The sequence below is a fragment of the Mesoplodon mirus genome (assembly GCF_964341445.2).
Source record: "Mesoplodon mirus genome assembly, chromosome: 4".
In the NCBI taxonomy this organism is placed as follows: Eukaryota; Metazoa; Chordata; class Mammalia; order Artiodactyla; family Ziphiidae; genus Mesoplodon; species Mesoplodon mirus.
In genome coordinates, this window is record NC_138979.1 from 31,402,196 (window position 1) to 31,416,865 (window position 14,670).

The 14,670-nt window shown below is 40.7% G+C and overlaps 2 protein-coding genes across 2 annotated transcripts in view; both read left to right on the top strand.

Annotated features, from left to right (window-relative positions):
* Positions 1-14,670, top strand: part of ENTREP2 (endosomal transmembrane epsin interactor 2) — a gene marked incomplete at its 5' end in the record, with an annotated part of 375,715 nt that overhangs the window by 273,070 nt on the left and 87,975 nt on the right. The window contains one exon of the mRNA XM_082618313.1: positions 7,498-7,608. Within this exon, the coding sequence (XP_082474439.1) occupies positions 7,498-7,608 (111 nt within the window). The remainder of the gene's footprint in view (positions 1-7,497; positions 7,609-14,670) is intronic.
* On the top strand, positions 3,819-5,167 carry NSMCE3 (NSE3 homolog, SMC5-SMC6 complex component). Its single transcript, XM_082617710.1, has one exon. The coding sequence runs from the start codon at positions 3,930-3,932 to the stop codon at positions 4,767-4,769; it is 840 nt and encodes a 279-aa protein (XP_082473836.1). The 5' UTR covers positions 3,819-3,929; the 3' UTR covers positions 4,770-5,167.

The window sequence follows — 14,670 nt, forward strand, 5'->3', positions numbered from 1 at the left end:
GGAGACAGGGCTCTAGGGGAGGTATGGAAATAGGGAGACTTGAAAGGAGGCTGTAACAGTAGGATGGTAATGTATGTGTCAACCTGGCTAGGCCATGGTACCCAGATATTTGGTCAAACATTTTCCGGATGTTTCTGTGAAGGTGTTTTTTGGATGAAATTAACATTTAAATTGGTGGCTTTGAGTAAAGCAAATTCCCTCCCTAATGTGGGTGAGTCTCATCCAGTCAGTTGAAGGCCTTAACAGAACAGACTGGCTGCCCGCTCCCAACTGAGCAGGAAAGAATTCTGCCAGCCCACTGCATTTGGACACGAACTGCAACTCTTCCCTGGGTTTCCAGCCTGCTGGCCTACTCATCAGATTTTGGATTTGCCAAGCCTCCATAATCATGTGAGCCAGTTCTTGAAAGCAATCTCTCTATGTATATTCTTTATTTTTTTTTTTTTTTTTTTTTTTTTTTTTTTTTTCTGTATGCGGGCCTCTCACTGTTGTGGCCTCTCCCATCGTGGAGCACTGGCTCCGGACGCACAGGCCCAGCGGCCATGGCTCACGGGCCCAGCCGCTCCGCGGCATGTGGGATCTTCCCGGACCGGGGAACGAACCCGTGTCCCCTGCATCAACAGGCAGACTCTCAACCACCGCGCCACCAGGGAAGCCCTATGTATATTCTTTAAAGCAATCTTTCTATATATATTACGTATGTATACATAATAATAATGTATATATTATGTATGTATACATATCCTATCAGAGAACCCTGATTAATACAAACAGTAATCTAAATAACAGATGATGGTGGCTTGAACCAGGTCGCAGGAGCAGTGAGGGTGATGAGAAATGATTGGATTTAGGGTGATTTGCAGAACTTCCTAAATGTTCGTATATGGGGTTGAGAAAACAGAAAGCTTTTGTACAATTTCTACAAGATGACAAATGTGAGAATTCTGTAGAAAGCAGGAAGATACTTAATTAAAAAAACAAAATCCTTAGAACATACACTGGAAAAAAGTTACAATAGTTATTTTTTAAAGTTAATTTTAAAAATAGTTACAAAAACTATAAAAATACCTTGTCCTAAGATTAACAAGAAATATTATGAACCTATAGGAAAATAAAACTCTGAAACTCTACAGAAAATCATAAAACATGATTTTTTTTTTTTTTTTTTTTTTGCAGTACGCAGGCCTCTCACTGTTGTGGCCTCTCCTGTTGCGGAGCACAGGCTCCGGATGTGCAGGCTCAGCGGCCATGGCTCACAGGCCCAGCCGCTCTGCGGCATGTGGGATCTTCCCGGACCAGGGCACGAACCCTGGCAGGTGGACTCTCAACCACTGCGCCACCAGGGAAGCCCCCCACCTGCATTCTTTTGGACACAGTGTAGAGAGGTGTTTTAAGACTTAAAACTGGTATTTTTCTTTCACCCATTTTGAGTGAAAGAAAATGGGTAAAGATGCTACCTGGGTAAAAATGCTGGTGATGGACACTGCTGATTTTCACACAGTCACAGGGCTCGCCAGACCTGTGGAACTAACTTGGTAACAAGAAAAAACACTAAAAAAACAGCCCAGCTGTTGACAATGGCTTACATCTTATTTCCCATTTCTCTGTTATCTCTTGGTTGCTTTTTTTTTTTTTTTTTTTTTAATCTGGGTACACTTGATCCTTCTGAAGGGACCTTTTGCTGAATTCTCAATTGTCGGAGGTTTCTTTGAACTTGAGTTTAAATTTTAATTTGCAAGGAAACTGAAGCAGATGGATTTTCTCATTGTGGAAAAAAAAATGAGTGCCTTGATGATATATTTGTTTTCCTTAGCAGGCTTCTGCCATTAAGATTGAAGCTTGAGGATATATTGTTAGATCTTGTGTGGACAGAAAGTTATTACTCATAGTTTACCAGATTTTAGCATTCTTGCATCATAACACGGAATATCATTTTACATTTAGTGTTTCTTTCCAGCGCCATTATCAGATTGCATTTTCGTAGTGAATTCCAACAAAAATTTTATGCTACTGACATTTAATGAAATTTTAATAACGTTGTGTTTTTTTTTTTGTTTGTTTTGTTTTTTTTCGGTATGCGGGCCTCTCACTGTTGTGGCCTCCCCCGTTGCGGAGCACAGGCTCCGGATGCGCAGGCCCAGCGGCCATGGCTCACGGGCCCAGCCGCTCCGCGGCATATGGGATCCTCCCAGACCGGGGCACGAACCCGTATCCCCTGCATCGGCAGGCGGACTCTCAACCACTGCGCCACCAGGGAGGCCCAATAACGTTGTGTTTTGATGTTAGTATTCAAATAATGTGTTTTGAATTGCTTTCCTTTGAATATATTTGCATTAAAGAGGAACTCAATTTGATTTGGTACTTTAAAGAGTTTACCCACTTTCTGGTAGCTTTAAAAAGACAAAGAGGGGGCTTCCCTGGTGGCGCAATGGTTAAGAATCCACCTGCCAATGCAGGGGACACGGGTTTGAGCCCTGGTTCGGGAAGATCCCACATGCCGTGGAGCAACTAAGCCCGTGTACCACAACTAATGAGCCCACGTGCCACAACTACTGATGCCCACGTGCCTAGAGCCCATGCTCCGCACCGAGAAGCCACCGCAGTGAGAAGCCCGCACACCACAATGAAGAGTGGCCTCCTCTCACCGCAACTAGAGAAAGCCCGCTCACCACATCGAAGACCCAATGTAGCCAAAAATAAGTAAATAAAATAAAATTAAAAAAAAACAGAAGTAAATTCAGTTTCTTCTTTGCAAGTAAGTTAATAGAAAAGGAACACATTTGCTGAGCTCTGTGGAAGTAATGGCAGCAGACTGCAAATGGTATGTTAATGGAATGACTCACATTGGCTAAGAGTTGCACAATTTAAAAATGTATATATATATATTATATAAAGTGCACATCACAGATTATGAGGGATGATTCCCTTGGGTTCTCTTTTCTTTCTCATTGAGTCCTAAGGCTGATATATTAAGACATTTAAGAGATTCACATGATTGCAATTCTTGATCAGGGATGCCCCAAATTAAACGGTAATCTCTTGAGAGAGCACGTTTCTCTGTTAGTAGCGTTCTCATAGCCATTTCTGCTAAAATTGTGGTGTGGGCCCAGGCAATTCCCATGAGCATGTGCTTTCCAAAAGATAAACTCACCAGACCTAACTCAAATGTGCTTTCTGGGATGGCTTTGACGCAGCTGTCCGGCTGGAGTTTATTATGCACAGAGTATCAATGCTAAAATGGTGAAAAGATGGGAAAAGCCCTGCTTGCGAGGCAAGGCTGCCTTTACCATTCTTTCTAAACAGACTCAGGGGCTTTAGAGAAAGTTACTGGTGGGAAATGGTTGTGGGGGTGGGGGTGGGGGCTGGCGACGGCAAACTAGTCCTCAGGGTCTTTTATCCTTTTTATGCCCAGTTTTGTGGGGAAAGAAATGCTTTTACTTCCCTTCCACGCTCTTAGCCTTATTTTTCTCCCACATTCTTCCTGGGAGTCTCTTCCACCTACAAACAGTCCCGATTTCAGAGCTCTCGATACTTTCTACGAATCTGGCCTGAGCTGTGCGGTCCTGAGCTGAGCCGCACACTCGCTCAGGACATTTGCTTCCTGTTCTCTATCTTCAGGGTTTGGTAAGGACGACACTTAATTCTAATTAAACACACGGCTGGGACCCGCAGGGTTTCGCGGAGACGCCGCCACCGCGCGACCGCCGGCCGAACCAGACCGACCCCAGACACGGCGCGGCCTCGATGACGTAGCGCGCAGCCTCCGTGACGTAACCGCGCAGCCCCCTGACGCAGCGCGCAGCCTCTGGGTCGCAACCGCGCCCTCTCCGGCCCCGCCCAGGGCCGCCAGGAGGAGCCGCGCGCAGACCCTCATCCCCTCAACCGCTAGTTACGGGGTATCCGCGTAGCGCGGGTCCCGCCGCCGCGACATGTCGGAAAAGCCGAAGAGCCGGGGCCGCGCCAGCGCCCAGGCCGAGCGGGGCAGCGGCGGCGAGGAGGCCCCGAGCACGTCCCGCGGGCCTGGTGGCGCCGCGTCGCAGGGCGGCCGGCGGGCCGAGGGTCCCCCCACGCCGGGGCCGCGGTCGCAGAAGCAGCTGGAGCTGAAGGTGGCGGAGCTGGTGCAGTTCCTGCTGATCAAGGACCAGAGGAAGATCCCGATCCGTCGCACCGACATCCTGCGGCACGTGGTCGGGGACTACAAGGACGTGCTCCCGGAGCTGCTGCGGCGGGCGGCCGAGCGCCTGGAGTACGTGTTCGGGTACCGGCTGGTGGAGCTGGAGCCCCGGAGTAACACCTACATCCTGGTCAACACGCTGGAGCCGGTGGAGGAGGACGCGGAGATGCGCGGCGACCAGGGCACTCCCACCACCGGGCTGCTCATGATCGTGCTGGGGCTCATCTTCATGAAGGGCAACAGCATCAAGGAGACCGAGGTCTGGGACTTCCTGCGGCGCCTCGGGGTGCACCCCACCAAGAAGCACCTCATCTTCGGGGACCCGAAGAAGCTCATCACCGAGGACTTCGTGCGGCAGCGGTACTTGGAGTACCGGCGCATCCCGCACACGGACCCCGTGGACTACGAGCTCCAGTGGGGCCCGCGCACCAACCTGGAGACCAGCAAGATGAAGGTGCTCAAGTTCGTGGCCAAAGTCCACAATCAGGATCCCAAAGACTGGCCGGCGCAGTACTGTGAGGCTTTGGCGGAGGAGGAGGCCAGGGCCAGACCCCAGACCGGGGGCGCGGCCCCAACCCCAGCCCCTTCCTCTTGAAACCTGAGACAGACTCGGAGAGACCCCGGGGAAGGGCTTGGGGTGGGAGGGAGCATCTTGCTGTAACCCTTAAATGTGTGTAGTAGTTTTAGGATGTGTTTGCAGTCTTTTCTTCTTGTGATATTATAAGTCACTTTGGTTCCGAAAATGTTAGAGGATGATTTATTTTGTTTTGGTTTGTCTTACTGTCTGTTTTTTTTTAATTGGTATAAAAATTTTGCTAGCTTTATAAAGCGAATTGGAAAGTTTTGTACCATGTTATGGAAATAGACACTTAAAAGAAAGCCGTAAGTAAGTTGCTTTCATACCGGGGAAATAAAACGAAGTGGCTCTTGTCTGGCCTCTGGACTACTCAACTCTGTAAGGAAAAATAAAAGTCTATAAATTGAAAACTAAAATGTAACTGCCTATATCTCTATTTATCTTAATATAGCTATTTAAAAAATATATTTTCCACGTGTATAAGTGTTATGAGTCATTCTAAGCAATGTATGCATTGTATTTTTTCCAGATAATTTTTTGTGTGGCTGACCATTTAGTTCCTTTTTTTGGTTTTTTTTTGGTTTTTGGTTTTTTTGCTACTATAGTTATAATAAACACTGTATTTTTGAAGCAAGTAAGCATTGTGCACTTATTTTAACCGTAAGTCATGAGAAGATTTCATGACTGAAAAACAGCATCTTAACAAAAAAAGAAAAATAATTTTTACCACGTATCATTCAGGTAAATAATGTTTTGTGGAAGTTGCTCTGTTTTTATGTGTGTGTGCATATTGGATCATGATGTAAAATATATTTCTTTATGTGGGTCACAGAGAAGTGTTAATGATTAACCATACCTACTTGAGAATCAGACTACGTGGGTTCAGAGCCTCCCTCTGCATAACTGGCTGTAGGAATTTAAGCAGGTTAGGTTGTATACAGACCTTTCCTCACCTGTAAAATGGGTTGATGATGCATATTGTTGTGTGTGGTAGTGTGATAATTAGATAGGGAAGTATACCTAGAGATCTTGGCACAGTCCAGGGCTGTGGGGGATTTTAGTTGTTACTTTGTTCCTTAAAATTTGTTTAAATTTGTTTATTCTTGGTCTGGAGCAGTTAAAAAATTTTTTTAAGGTTTTCTTTCATTATCTTGTTCTAATCATTCCTCAAATTGGAATTACTGGTTCAAAAATATGACTATTCTAGTCTAACTCTGTTGTATGGTTTTATGGAAAAACATAACTCATGGTATATGGTGAGTAGAGCCCATGTAAGCAGTAAGAGCAGAAAGTAAGATCTACCCCAGGTTGGAGAGGTCTCTGTAGTGTAGTGAATAGCGTATGGGGTTTCGAGGTTGTCTGACAGACTGAATTCAAATTACGGCTCATGCTATGGCAACATGGTGATTTGGCATAGGTTTTAAGCTCCCTCAATCTCAATTTCTTTATGTGTAAAATGGGAAAAACAATAATTATAGCTTGTTGTATGGATTAAATGAGCCTGAAGAAAAGCTGGTATAGTGGCCTTTCATTGTATTTCTCCATAGCCTCTGGCAAAATGCTGTTTATATACAGAGGTTCAACAGTTAATTATTCAGCAGGTGAATAAGTATGATTGGGGGGAAGGTACTGCAAATTAATCATGAAATGAGATAAATACTTAAGAAAAATGTGGATTGATCAACCCTGGACTAGAGTCATCTAGAAGAATCTGGTGGGTATGTGGTGGTGTGGAGCAATGGGTTAGATGACTGGGTTTTACTTTATTCTGTTGAACTGGAATTTGCATTTATTTTATCAGTGAATGTAATTGGTCCTTAAAGGCATTCCTTGGTTTGCATTTATTTCAGTGTATGAATTACCTTCTGGCTAAGCATTCTGCTTACTCAATGACCGCTTTCCCCTCTAGGGTGTTCTAATGCTGGGATTTTCATCTGTATGGGGCAGAAAATATTATGCACTTTGCAGTGTCAGTTATATCTGAGGCACATGTTTTCCCCACACTTTCCTTGTAGAGATGTTAACAATTTACCATCAATGGATTACCATTTTGTTTCAAATTTTAAAGTAGAAAACATTACAGACCAGATCAAGCCCTTGTATCTTTTCACCCTTCCCAGAAGTGTCAAGAGTTTGTGGCTATTGTGCCATTGTCTAGTTAATACAATATAATGTTTAATATATGAATAATATATACAGTTGACCCTTGAACAACACAGGTTTGAACTGCATGGTCCACTTACATGCAGATTTTTTTCAATAAATATGGAGTACATTTACAGGCTGGGAGATGGGTATGCGGGGCGTTGTTATTACTGTTTTCTCTGGTTTTGCATATGTATGAAATTTTCCATAACAAAAATTAAAAGAATTAAAGGCATTCTAATAAATAAACTTCTTTCAATTGTTTTTTTTAGTAATTTATTACTTGTTATTTCTGAGACTATATAACACTATTTTGAGATTGTAGAATGCATAGTGTTTTCAAGTTTAGCTTCTAAAATATTTTACAATATATTTCAAATAAAATCATGGTTGCTGGCTATGGCTTTTCAGAGACTTTACCTTTTTTATTTGATTTAAGGTAATATGAATTTGAAATTTTAATAAATAATACTTTCCCTGAAAACACAGAAATGTTATTCATTTAATTACTGGATCATCTGAAAGCTTTTTGAAAGCCAAATAATTTTTCCTTCGAGTCTCTCCAAGTGAATAATCAATTTCTTGTTTGGTTTGTTTCCAGATTACCTTTTTCATGCTGCTCTCAGCAGTATGTGTAATGCTGAATTTGGCTGGTTCAATTCTCTCCTGTCAGAACGCTCAGCTAGTCAACTCCCTAGAAGGCTGTCAGTTGGTGAGTAATGAAATGCAGACCTTTTGATAAAGGGCATAGGCTTTGATTTTGAATGAAAGTGATTTCAAAAATAATTTTATTGTATCCTTGGATTTATTCTGATGTTTTAGTGTTGTTTAAGGAATTAACGTTGATTCATTTTTTAAAATTCTCCCAAATTAAAACTGGTTCTACTCATAAGTCAGTTACTAATAGTATATTAGTGTAATGCTATTTTAGAATAAATGTCTTTAGTAACGATTTTATTTTAATATTTGTTGCATTGATTTTTGTCTCCACTGAATTTTTAAAAATCAATTTTGTAAGTCGATTTTAAGTGCCGAGATACATATAAGCTTGATAACGAGTGCATCCAAACAATTTAGTTCTCATTTTTCAGTTAAAAAAGAGAACAGTCTTTTCAATCTAGGAAAACCGTAGATGGTGTGCTATGGACATGGTAGGGGGTCATTTTGGTTTGTTGAATGTAACCATCATTCCTTATCATAACTTGGCTCCTGCTTCGGTAACATATGCGTGTGGCTCGTGCAGAAATCAGAGTGTGTCCCATGACATTCAGTACAGGTGCAGTGTGACCCCTGATGTGACCCTGGCTGCTGGGTATGGGGGTGCTGGCATTTGTTTCTTTAACTTAGAGAAGGCACAAGGCTACCTTTTAGAGCCATGCCCCTCATAGCTGCCCATGTACTTGCCAACCTGTGGCCATGATTTCTGAGAGGTCAGGGGCTATGCTGAACTACCTGAAGCTTTTCTGTAGCAGGGCAGTGCCTACATTTCCTGTGGCCATGCCATCGGGTTCAAAGGGGAGCTGCTGCCCTTTACATTCCTCATCTGCCAAGGCCAGCAAATCTAGTGTAAGGTGCAGGCTGAGTGCTGAAACACCTACTGAGTCCCCAAAACTGAGAGCTTAGTCTTGTCATTTTCTGTTCAGTGTGGGTGAGCTCACACTGATCATATTTCATCCCAATATGATGTACACAGAGTATCCTCGCTGTAGTGCAGTATTTCCCCAGGACTACCAAGAACTGACATAACCTGGAGCCCCATCACCAACAGAAAGGGCGACTTGCTAACTTCTGTTAGTAGCTTGGTAGCCTCTCTTTTCCTAAGTACTAAATGTGAATATGGTAAAATCTGGCAACCTACACAGGATTGGCCATTTTTTTCTCTGATTCCAATTTTCCAAGACAGAGTGACTGGGGTGACAATAAGTGACAGTGCCTGGAGATCCAGATCCAAAAGAAAGGCAAGTGCCCAGTCTTGAAAGGTTGACTTGTCCTAGTATTAATCTCAGACCCTGTTTCCCTATACTGTATGCTGCATGAAAGGATGGGAAAGATGTAATTATGTAATTATATATAATTATATGCAATTTTATATTTACATATTACATATATTTTATATATTTATATATGCACCATTTATATTTCTTTTTCTTCTGTGATTTGACTGAGACCTTTACCCATTTTTAGATTTAACAGTTATTTATTTGCAAGAGCTCTTTATATATTATGGTTTTGAGTCCTGCAGCTTATATGGTCAGATATATTTCTGGATTGTTATTTGCCCTTTATTTTTTCACATAGAAAAATTTTTAATTTTTGTGTATTCAAAGCTGTTAAAGTTTTCCTTTGTGGTCTTACCTTGGAACCAATAAAAAGACCTTTTCCTTCCTAAGATCATGTTACCCCAATAATCTCTCCTGGTGTGCTTTTTTTTTTTATATATAATTAACTCTTTAATATCCTTGAATTTATTTGATGAATTTAACCTTTTCCTCTAAAATGGGTAGCTAGCTTTCCTAAAACTATTTCCTAAGTAATCTAATATTTCCCTGATGATATGAAATGCCACCTGAACATTGAGTCCTTTGGTAGCAAGTTACAAAAACTGACAAAGGCAAAGGCCATTTATTAGAGAGATGGTGGGACCTATTGAATATCCAAGGGGTTAGAGATTAAGCCTGGAAACTGGCTGGTTCCAAAAGAGCTTCTGTGGCTGCAAAAGCCTGACCCAGAGTGGGGGTCTGCAGCGGGAACCCTGAACTCCTCAGGATGCAGTTCTGCAGGAGTGAACAATTCCGTGGTTCTTTTTTTTTTTTTTTTGCGGTATGTGGGCCTCTCACTGTTGTGGCCTCTCCCGTTGCGGGGCACAGGCTCCGGACGCACAGGCCCAGCGGCCATGGCTCACGGGCCCAGCCGCTCCGCGGCATGTGGGATCTTCCCAGACCGGGGCACGAACCCGTTTCCCCTGCATCGGCAGGCGGACTCTCAACCACTGCGCCACCAGGGAAGCCCAATTCCGTGGTTCTTAACCTCTTTGTCCGTTGGTCCTAGAGTCAGAGTCCAGGGAGGGAGCATTTTTTTTTTTTTCTTTTTTATACGCGGGCCTCTCACTGTTGTGGCCTCTCCCGTTGCGGAGCACAGGCTCCGGACGCGCAGGCCCAGCGGCCACGGCTCACGGGCCCGGCCGCTCCGTGGCATGTGGGATCTTCCCGGACCGGGGCACGAACCCGCGTCCCCTGCATCGGCAGGCGGACTCTCAACCACTGCGCCACCAGGGAAGCCCGGGAGGAAGCATTTTGATTGGCCAGGGTAAGAAAAAATCTGCTTAGCTGTCCCACCAGTGGAATCCAAGAGATAAGCCCCCAAACTAAGGTACTGTGAGGAAGGGTTGAGGGAAGGAAGGCAGGAATGTATGCTGGATAGTCAAAAAGAGAGCTGGTATCTACTCTGACAGCATTATCATAGGTATGCACACACACATACAGATGTGACTATTTGCCTATCTCTGGACTTTTCATTCTGTCCCATTCCCATGTCTGTTTATTCATATTCCAGAACAATACTACCTTTTAAGAAATTGAAGTGTAGTTGATTGACAATATTGTATTAGTTTCAGCTATACAACATAATGATTCAGTGTTTTTACAGATTGTACTCCATTTGCAGTTATTATAAAATACTGGCTATATCCCCTGTGCTATACACAGAACAGCACCACTTTTATTACCTTAACTCTATATTTTAATAACTGGTAGGGCAAGCCCTACCCCACCCCCATCCCAGACTTTAATCTACTTCTTAAAAAAGTTCTTGCCTGTTTTTAAAAGTTTAGTCTTCCAGATGAGTTTTGAAATTATTTTTTCAAGACTCAAAGGAATCAATTTGAAATTTCAATTGGAATCATATTAAAATCATATTAAAATTATAGGTTAATTTGGTGGAGAATGGACACATTCACAACATCATGTTTTCCCTTTCGGGCACATTGTGTATGCTTTGGTTTTATCCAAATTATTTTTATAAATCCTTCAGTGCAGTTTTTGTTTTTCTTTAGTTTTTCTTTAGTGTACATTTCCATATCTGTGTGTCTTTTTCCTCTGCATAATTAAAAATTAACTAATTTTTATTATACATAATAATTTATTATATATAAATTATTATAATTATGAGGTCTATTTTCAATTCCACACTCCTAGCATCCCCTTCAGAAAGTTTTTGGTAGCCAGATATTTTCTGTGCATATTAGTGTTGTGTTACCATTCTTACACACGTGTCTCTTCTGCCTACCGTTATTCACATCCCTTTTGTCAGCCAACCCTGTGGCTTGGTGACATTTGTACATCAGCCCTTGGAGCCCATTCCAGCTGTTAAATAGAGAGCCCTGGGCAGATGGACAGATGGTCGGTTGGATGGATGGATGGATAAATGGATGGATGGATAGATGGACAGATGGATGGATGGATGGATGGATGGATGGTAATTTGTTTAACCACCACTTAATGAAGGATCAGTTAGGGATGTTTCTAGTCTTTTGCTAAAATAAACATGGCAGAGAAGATGACCCTTTGTGCACATTCATAACTCAGCAAATACTGAGTGGCTTTTGCTCCTGCTGTGGGAGCTGGTCCAAGTGAGGAGGGTATTGGGCCAAACAAGAGAGGAACGTGCAAATAGATCTTGAGAAGAAATTACTAAGAGCGTCCTTTCAGTCAGAGCATAAGTGTGCACTTTACATTTAGGATGTTGCTCCTAAATTTCCCTCCAAAGATGGGACACCGAGTTTTCCCAATAGTGTATGACTGTGCCCGTTTGCCCAAACCCACACAAACTTTTGTGTGTCATCAGAATTACTTTGTGAATCTGATGAAAATGTAAGGTCTTATTATGTAATTTGCATTTCTGTAATTAAAAGTGAAACTGATCATCTTTTACATTTGTTTATGTTATTTATATTTCTTTAACTGCTAATTGCCAATTTATGTTTGTTGCCTATTTTTCTGTTAGGTTGTTATTTTTCGTAACTGATTTATAAATGCATTTCCTACATTAAGGAGATTGACCATTGTTGTATGTGTTGCAGATATATATTTTTCATAGTTTGTTATTCATTTTTTGACTTTTTTAATAGTATTCTTTCTGTGCTGAAATTTTGTGTACTCAAATTGATTTTGTCCATCTTTACAGTTTTACCCCTATGATTCTGGCTTATATGTTAGGGTTTCATATCTATATATTTCATAGATCTGACATTTATTTTGCTATAAATATCATAAAACTTTTATTTTTTGAAAATGTACACATGGACCTTCCATATTTCTTTTTTTTTCCCCAGTCTTTTTCATAATACTTTATTATCAGCACCACTTTTCCAACAGGATTTGCTCACTTTGTGTTTCTTTCTCACATTTTGGTAATTCTCACTATTTCAAACCCTCCACCAGCAAAAAGGTTATGACTTGAAGACTCAGGTGATGGTTAGCATTTTTTAGCAATAAGGTATTCTTAATTAAGGCATGTACATTGTTTCCATATTTCTTTTTAAGTTTAATGCTATGTATTTTAAATATCTTCTTTCTCTGGTGAGTGCATTTTTAAAATTATTATTTTACATTGTAAGAGGCTACAAATAGTATATAAGACTCCCAGGAATTTTATTATTATTTACATTTAACTGTACATGCCACTAAATGTACAGATTCAAACTTTGATCCCATAGTTTGTCAAAAGAAATGATATATTTTCTCCTGCTTTATAGTATTTGTATATCTTTTTGTCCTGTCTAGTTGCTTTGACTAAAACTATCAAAATAACGTTAGATATTAATGGTATTTAATCATTCACTTTCTGTTCCTGAGTTTAACTAGAAGCCCCTAATGATTCACTGTCAGGCATGATGCTGAGAGATGGTTTCAGATAGCTATTTTGTCATGTTAAAGTGATAAAGTTAAGGTGATAAAATTCATATTTTGCTGATAGTCTTAAAAAATAAAATTGGAGGTTAAATATCAAAGAGGTTTTTTGAGATCTGTTAAGTTTACATATATTTTTACTTTGAACTATTGGTATGTTAGATTATATTAATAGATTCTCAGGATTAAGCTACGTGGAACATAACTGGAATGAAATCTCTTTAGTTAAAAAAATTTTGTATAAAAACTTTTTGAATGTATATCTGTTACTTGAACGCATGTTCATGTGCCAGACACACAGTGAGGCCAAACAAACTGAAACATCAGAGTTTGGAGGTTTATTGCAGGGCCAAGCAAAAGAGCCAGGTGGCTTGTGCTGCCCAAAGCCCCGAACTTCTGGTAGGGTTTCAACAAAGCATTTTTAAAGGCAAGGTGAGGGAAGGGCGAGGTTGCAGACTTGGTGCAGGAATCCTTTGTCCTTGCAGCTGTCCACTTAGGTCAGGTCACAATGTTCCTGTAAACCTCCAGCAAGACAAATGTTCTTCTCTGTTCTGCAACTTTTTATCCCTATATGAATGGACTCTTAAAAGTCAGAGTCCTGAGAATAGACTCTCCTGTATATTTCAGGCTATAGGCAACATTCTTTTACAAAAGGTGCAGAGCCAGCATGACTAAGTACAGGCAACAGAGCACAAGGGTTAGAGCTAAAGGAATAGATCTAAAATGGAGTCAGGTTTGTTCTTCCCTATTACATATCTTCTCAGTGACAATGAACTTGGCTTATGCCTAACTTCACATAGTATAAAACTAAATTAATTTTATGTGTTTTTTAAGTTCTGTGAAGAAATTCATTTGAAACAAATGTAGAAAATGACAAAAAAATTAAATATGAAAACCGTAATAGGCATACAATTAGGGAAATAGAAATAGGTCATGAAAACTAATCCCTGTGTGCCCTCTAAAAGTAAATAATGTAATTTAAGATTATTTTTGAATAATCTGGAATTTCCTTTCTGATCATCGTTTTTACCTTCTGAAAATTTAGATACCTGAATTCCATATAATAGACATTTTGGTAGACATATTCTGTTACTTTCCTCAAGTTAAATAATGTATGTCTCTGAGTGACAATTATCATAGAAACCCAACTTTTTGCACATTAAAATACCTAATGTGACTTAGACACAGCAAGCATTAAATAATATGGGTTGAACTGAATTATTCCCACTTTCTGCTCAGAGATTAATGTGTCTCTTGGAGTCAGGATAGAATATCTCACACATGGGAATTAAAGAGCTATATTCTAACCAAAAATACCCATGGAAAACTTGCAGTTGATCCATATCTGCTTTATTAATCAAGCCCACTACAAAGGCCTTTCTTGTGGTTGTACTTTATTTTGGACATGAATAGGCTAGGGAAACCACACTTCAATTCTGAAGTTGTTTGAAACCTGAAAGAATGTGGAATTTTATATTATATTACAGCAGTAACATCCAAGCCTTGATGGTTACCATTCGGATATATAAGTATATGAATATCCTGTATGTATGAATTTACTGGAGAATATTGTGACAGTGGCCAAGACGACCCTAACTACTCAATATGGAGTTGACTTCTTGCTGCCACTCTTCCTTCCTCAAGTTTTTTGAAATAAAAAGGGGTTTTGTTTGTGTTTTTGTTTTTAAGCTAGCTTGGTATCAACAGCCTTTAGTTGAAGCAGACTGGTTCTATCCTTGATTCACAGTCTTCTAAAATATTACTAGATGTTATCTGCTGATTTATTTGTGATTTTTCATCTGTATTCATAAATGCAATTAATTTGTAGCTTTCATTTTCCTCCTACCCTATTTTGTTTCATGATTATC

What these genes read in the sequence shown, in the direction of transcription:
- NSMCE3 (XM_082617710.1), top strand. Translation starts at nt 3,930, where the DNA reads ATGTCGGAAAAGCCGAAGAGCCGGGGCCGCGCCAGCGCCCAGGCCGAG.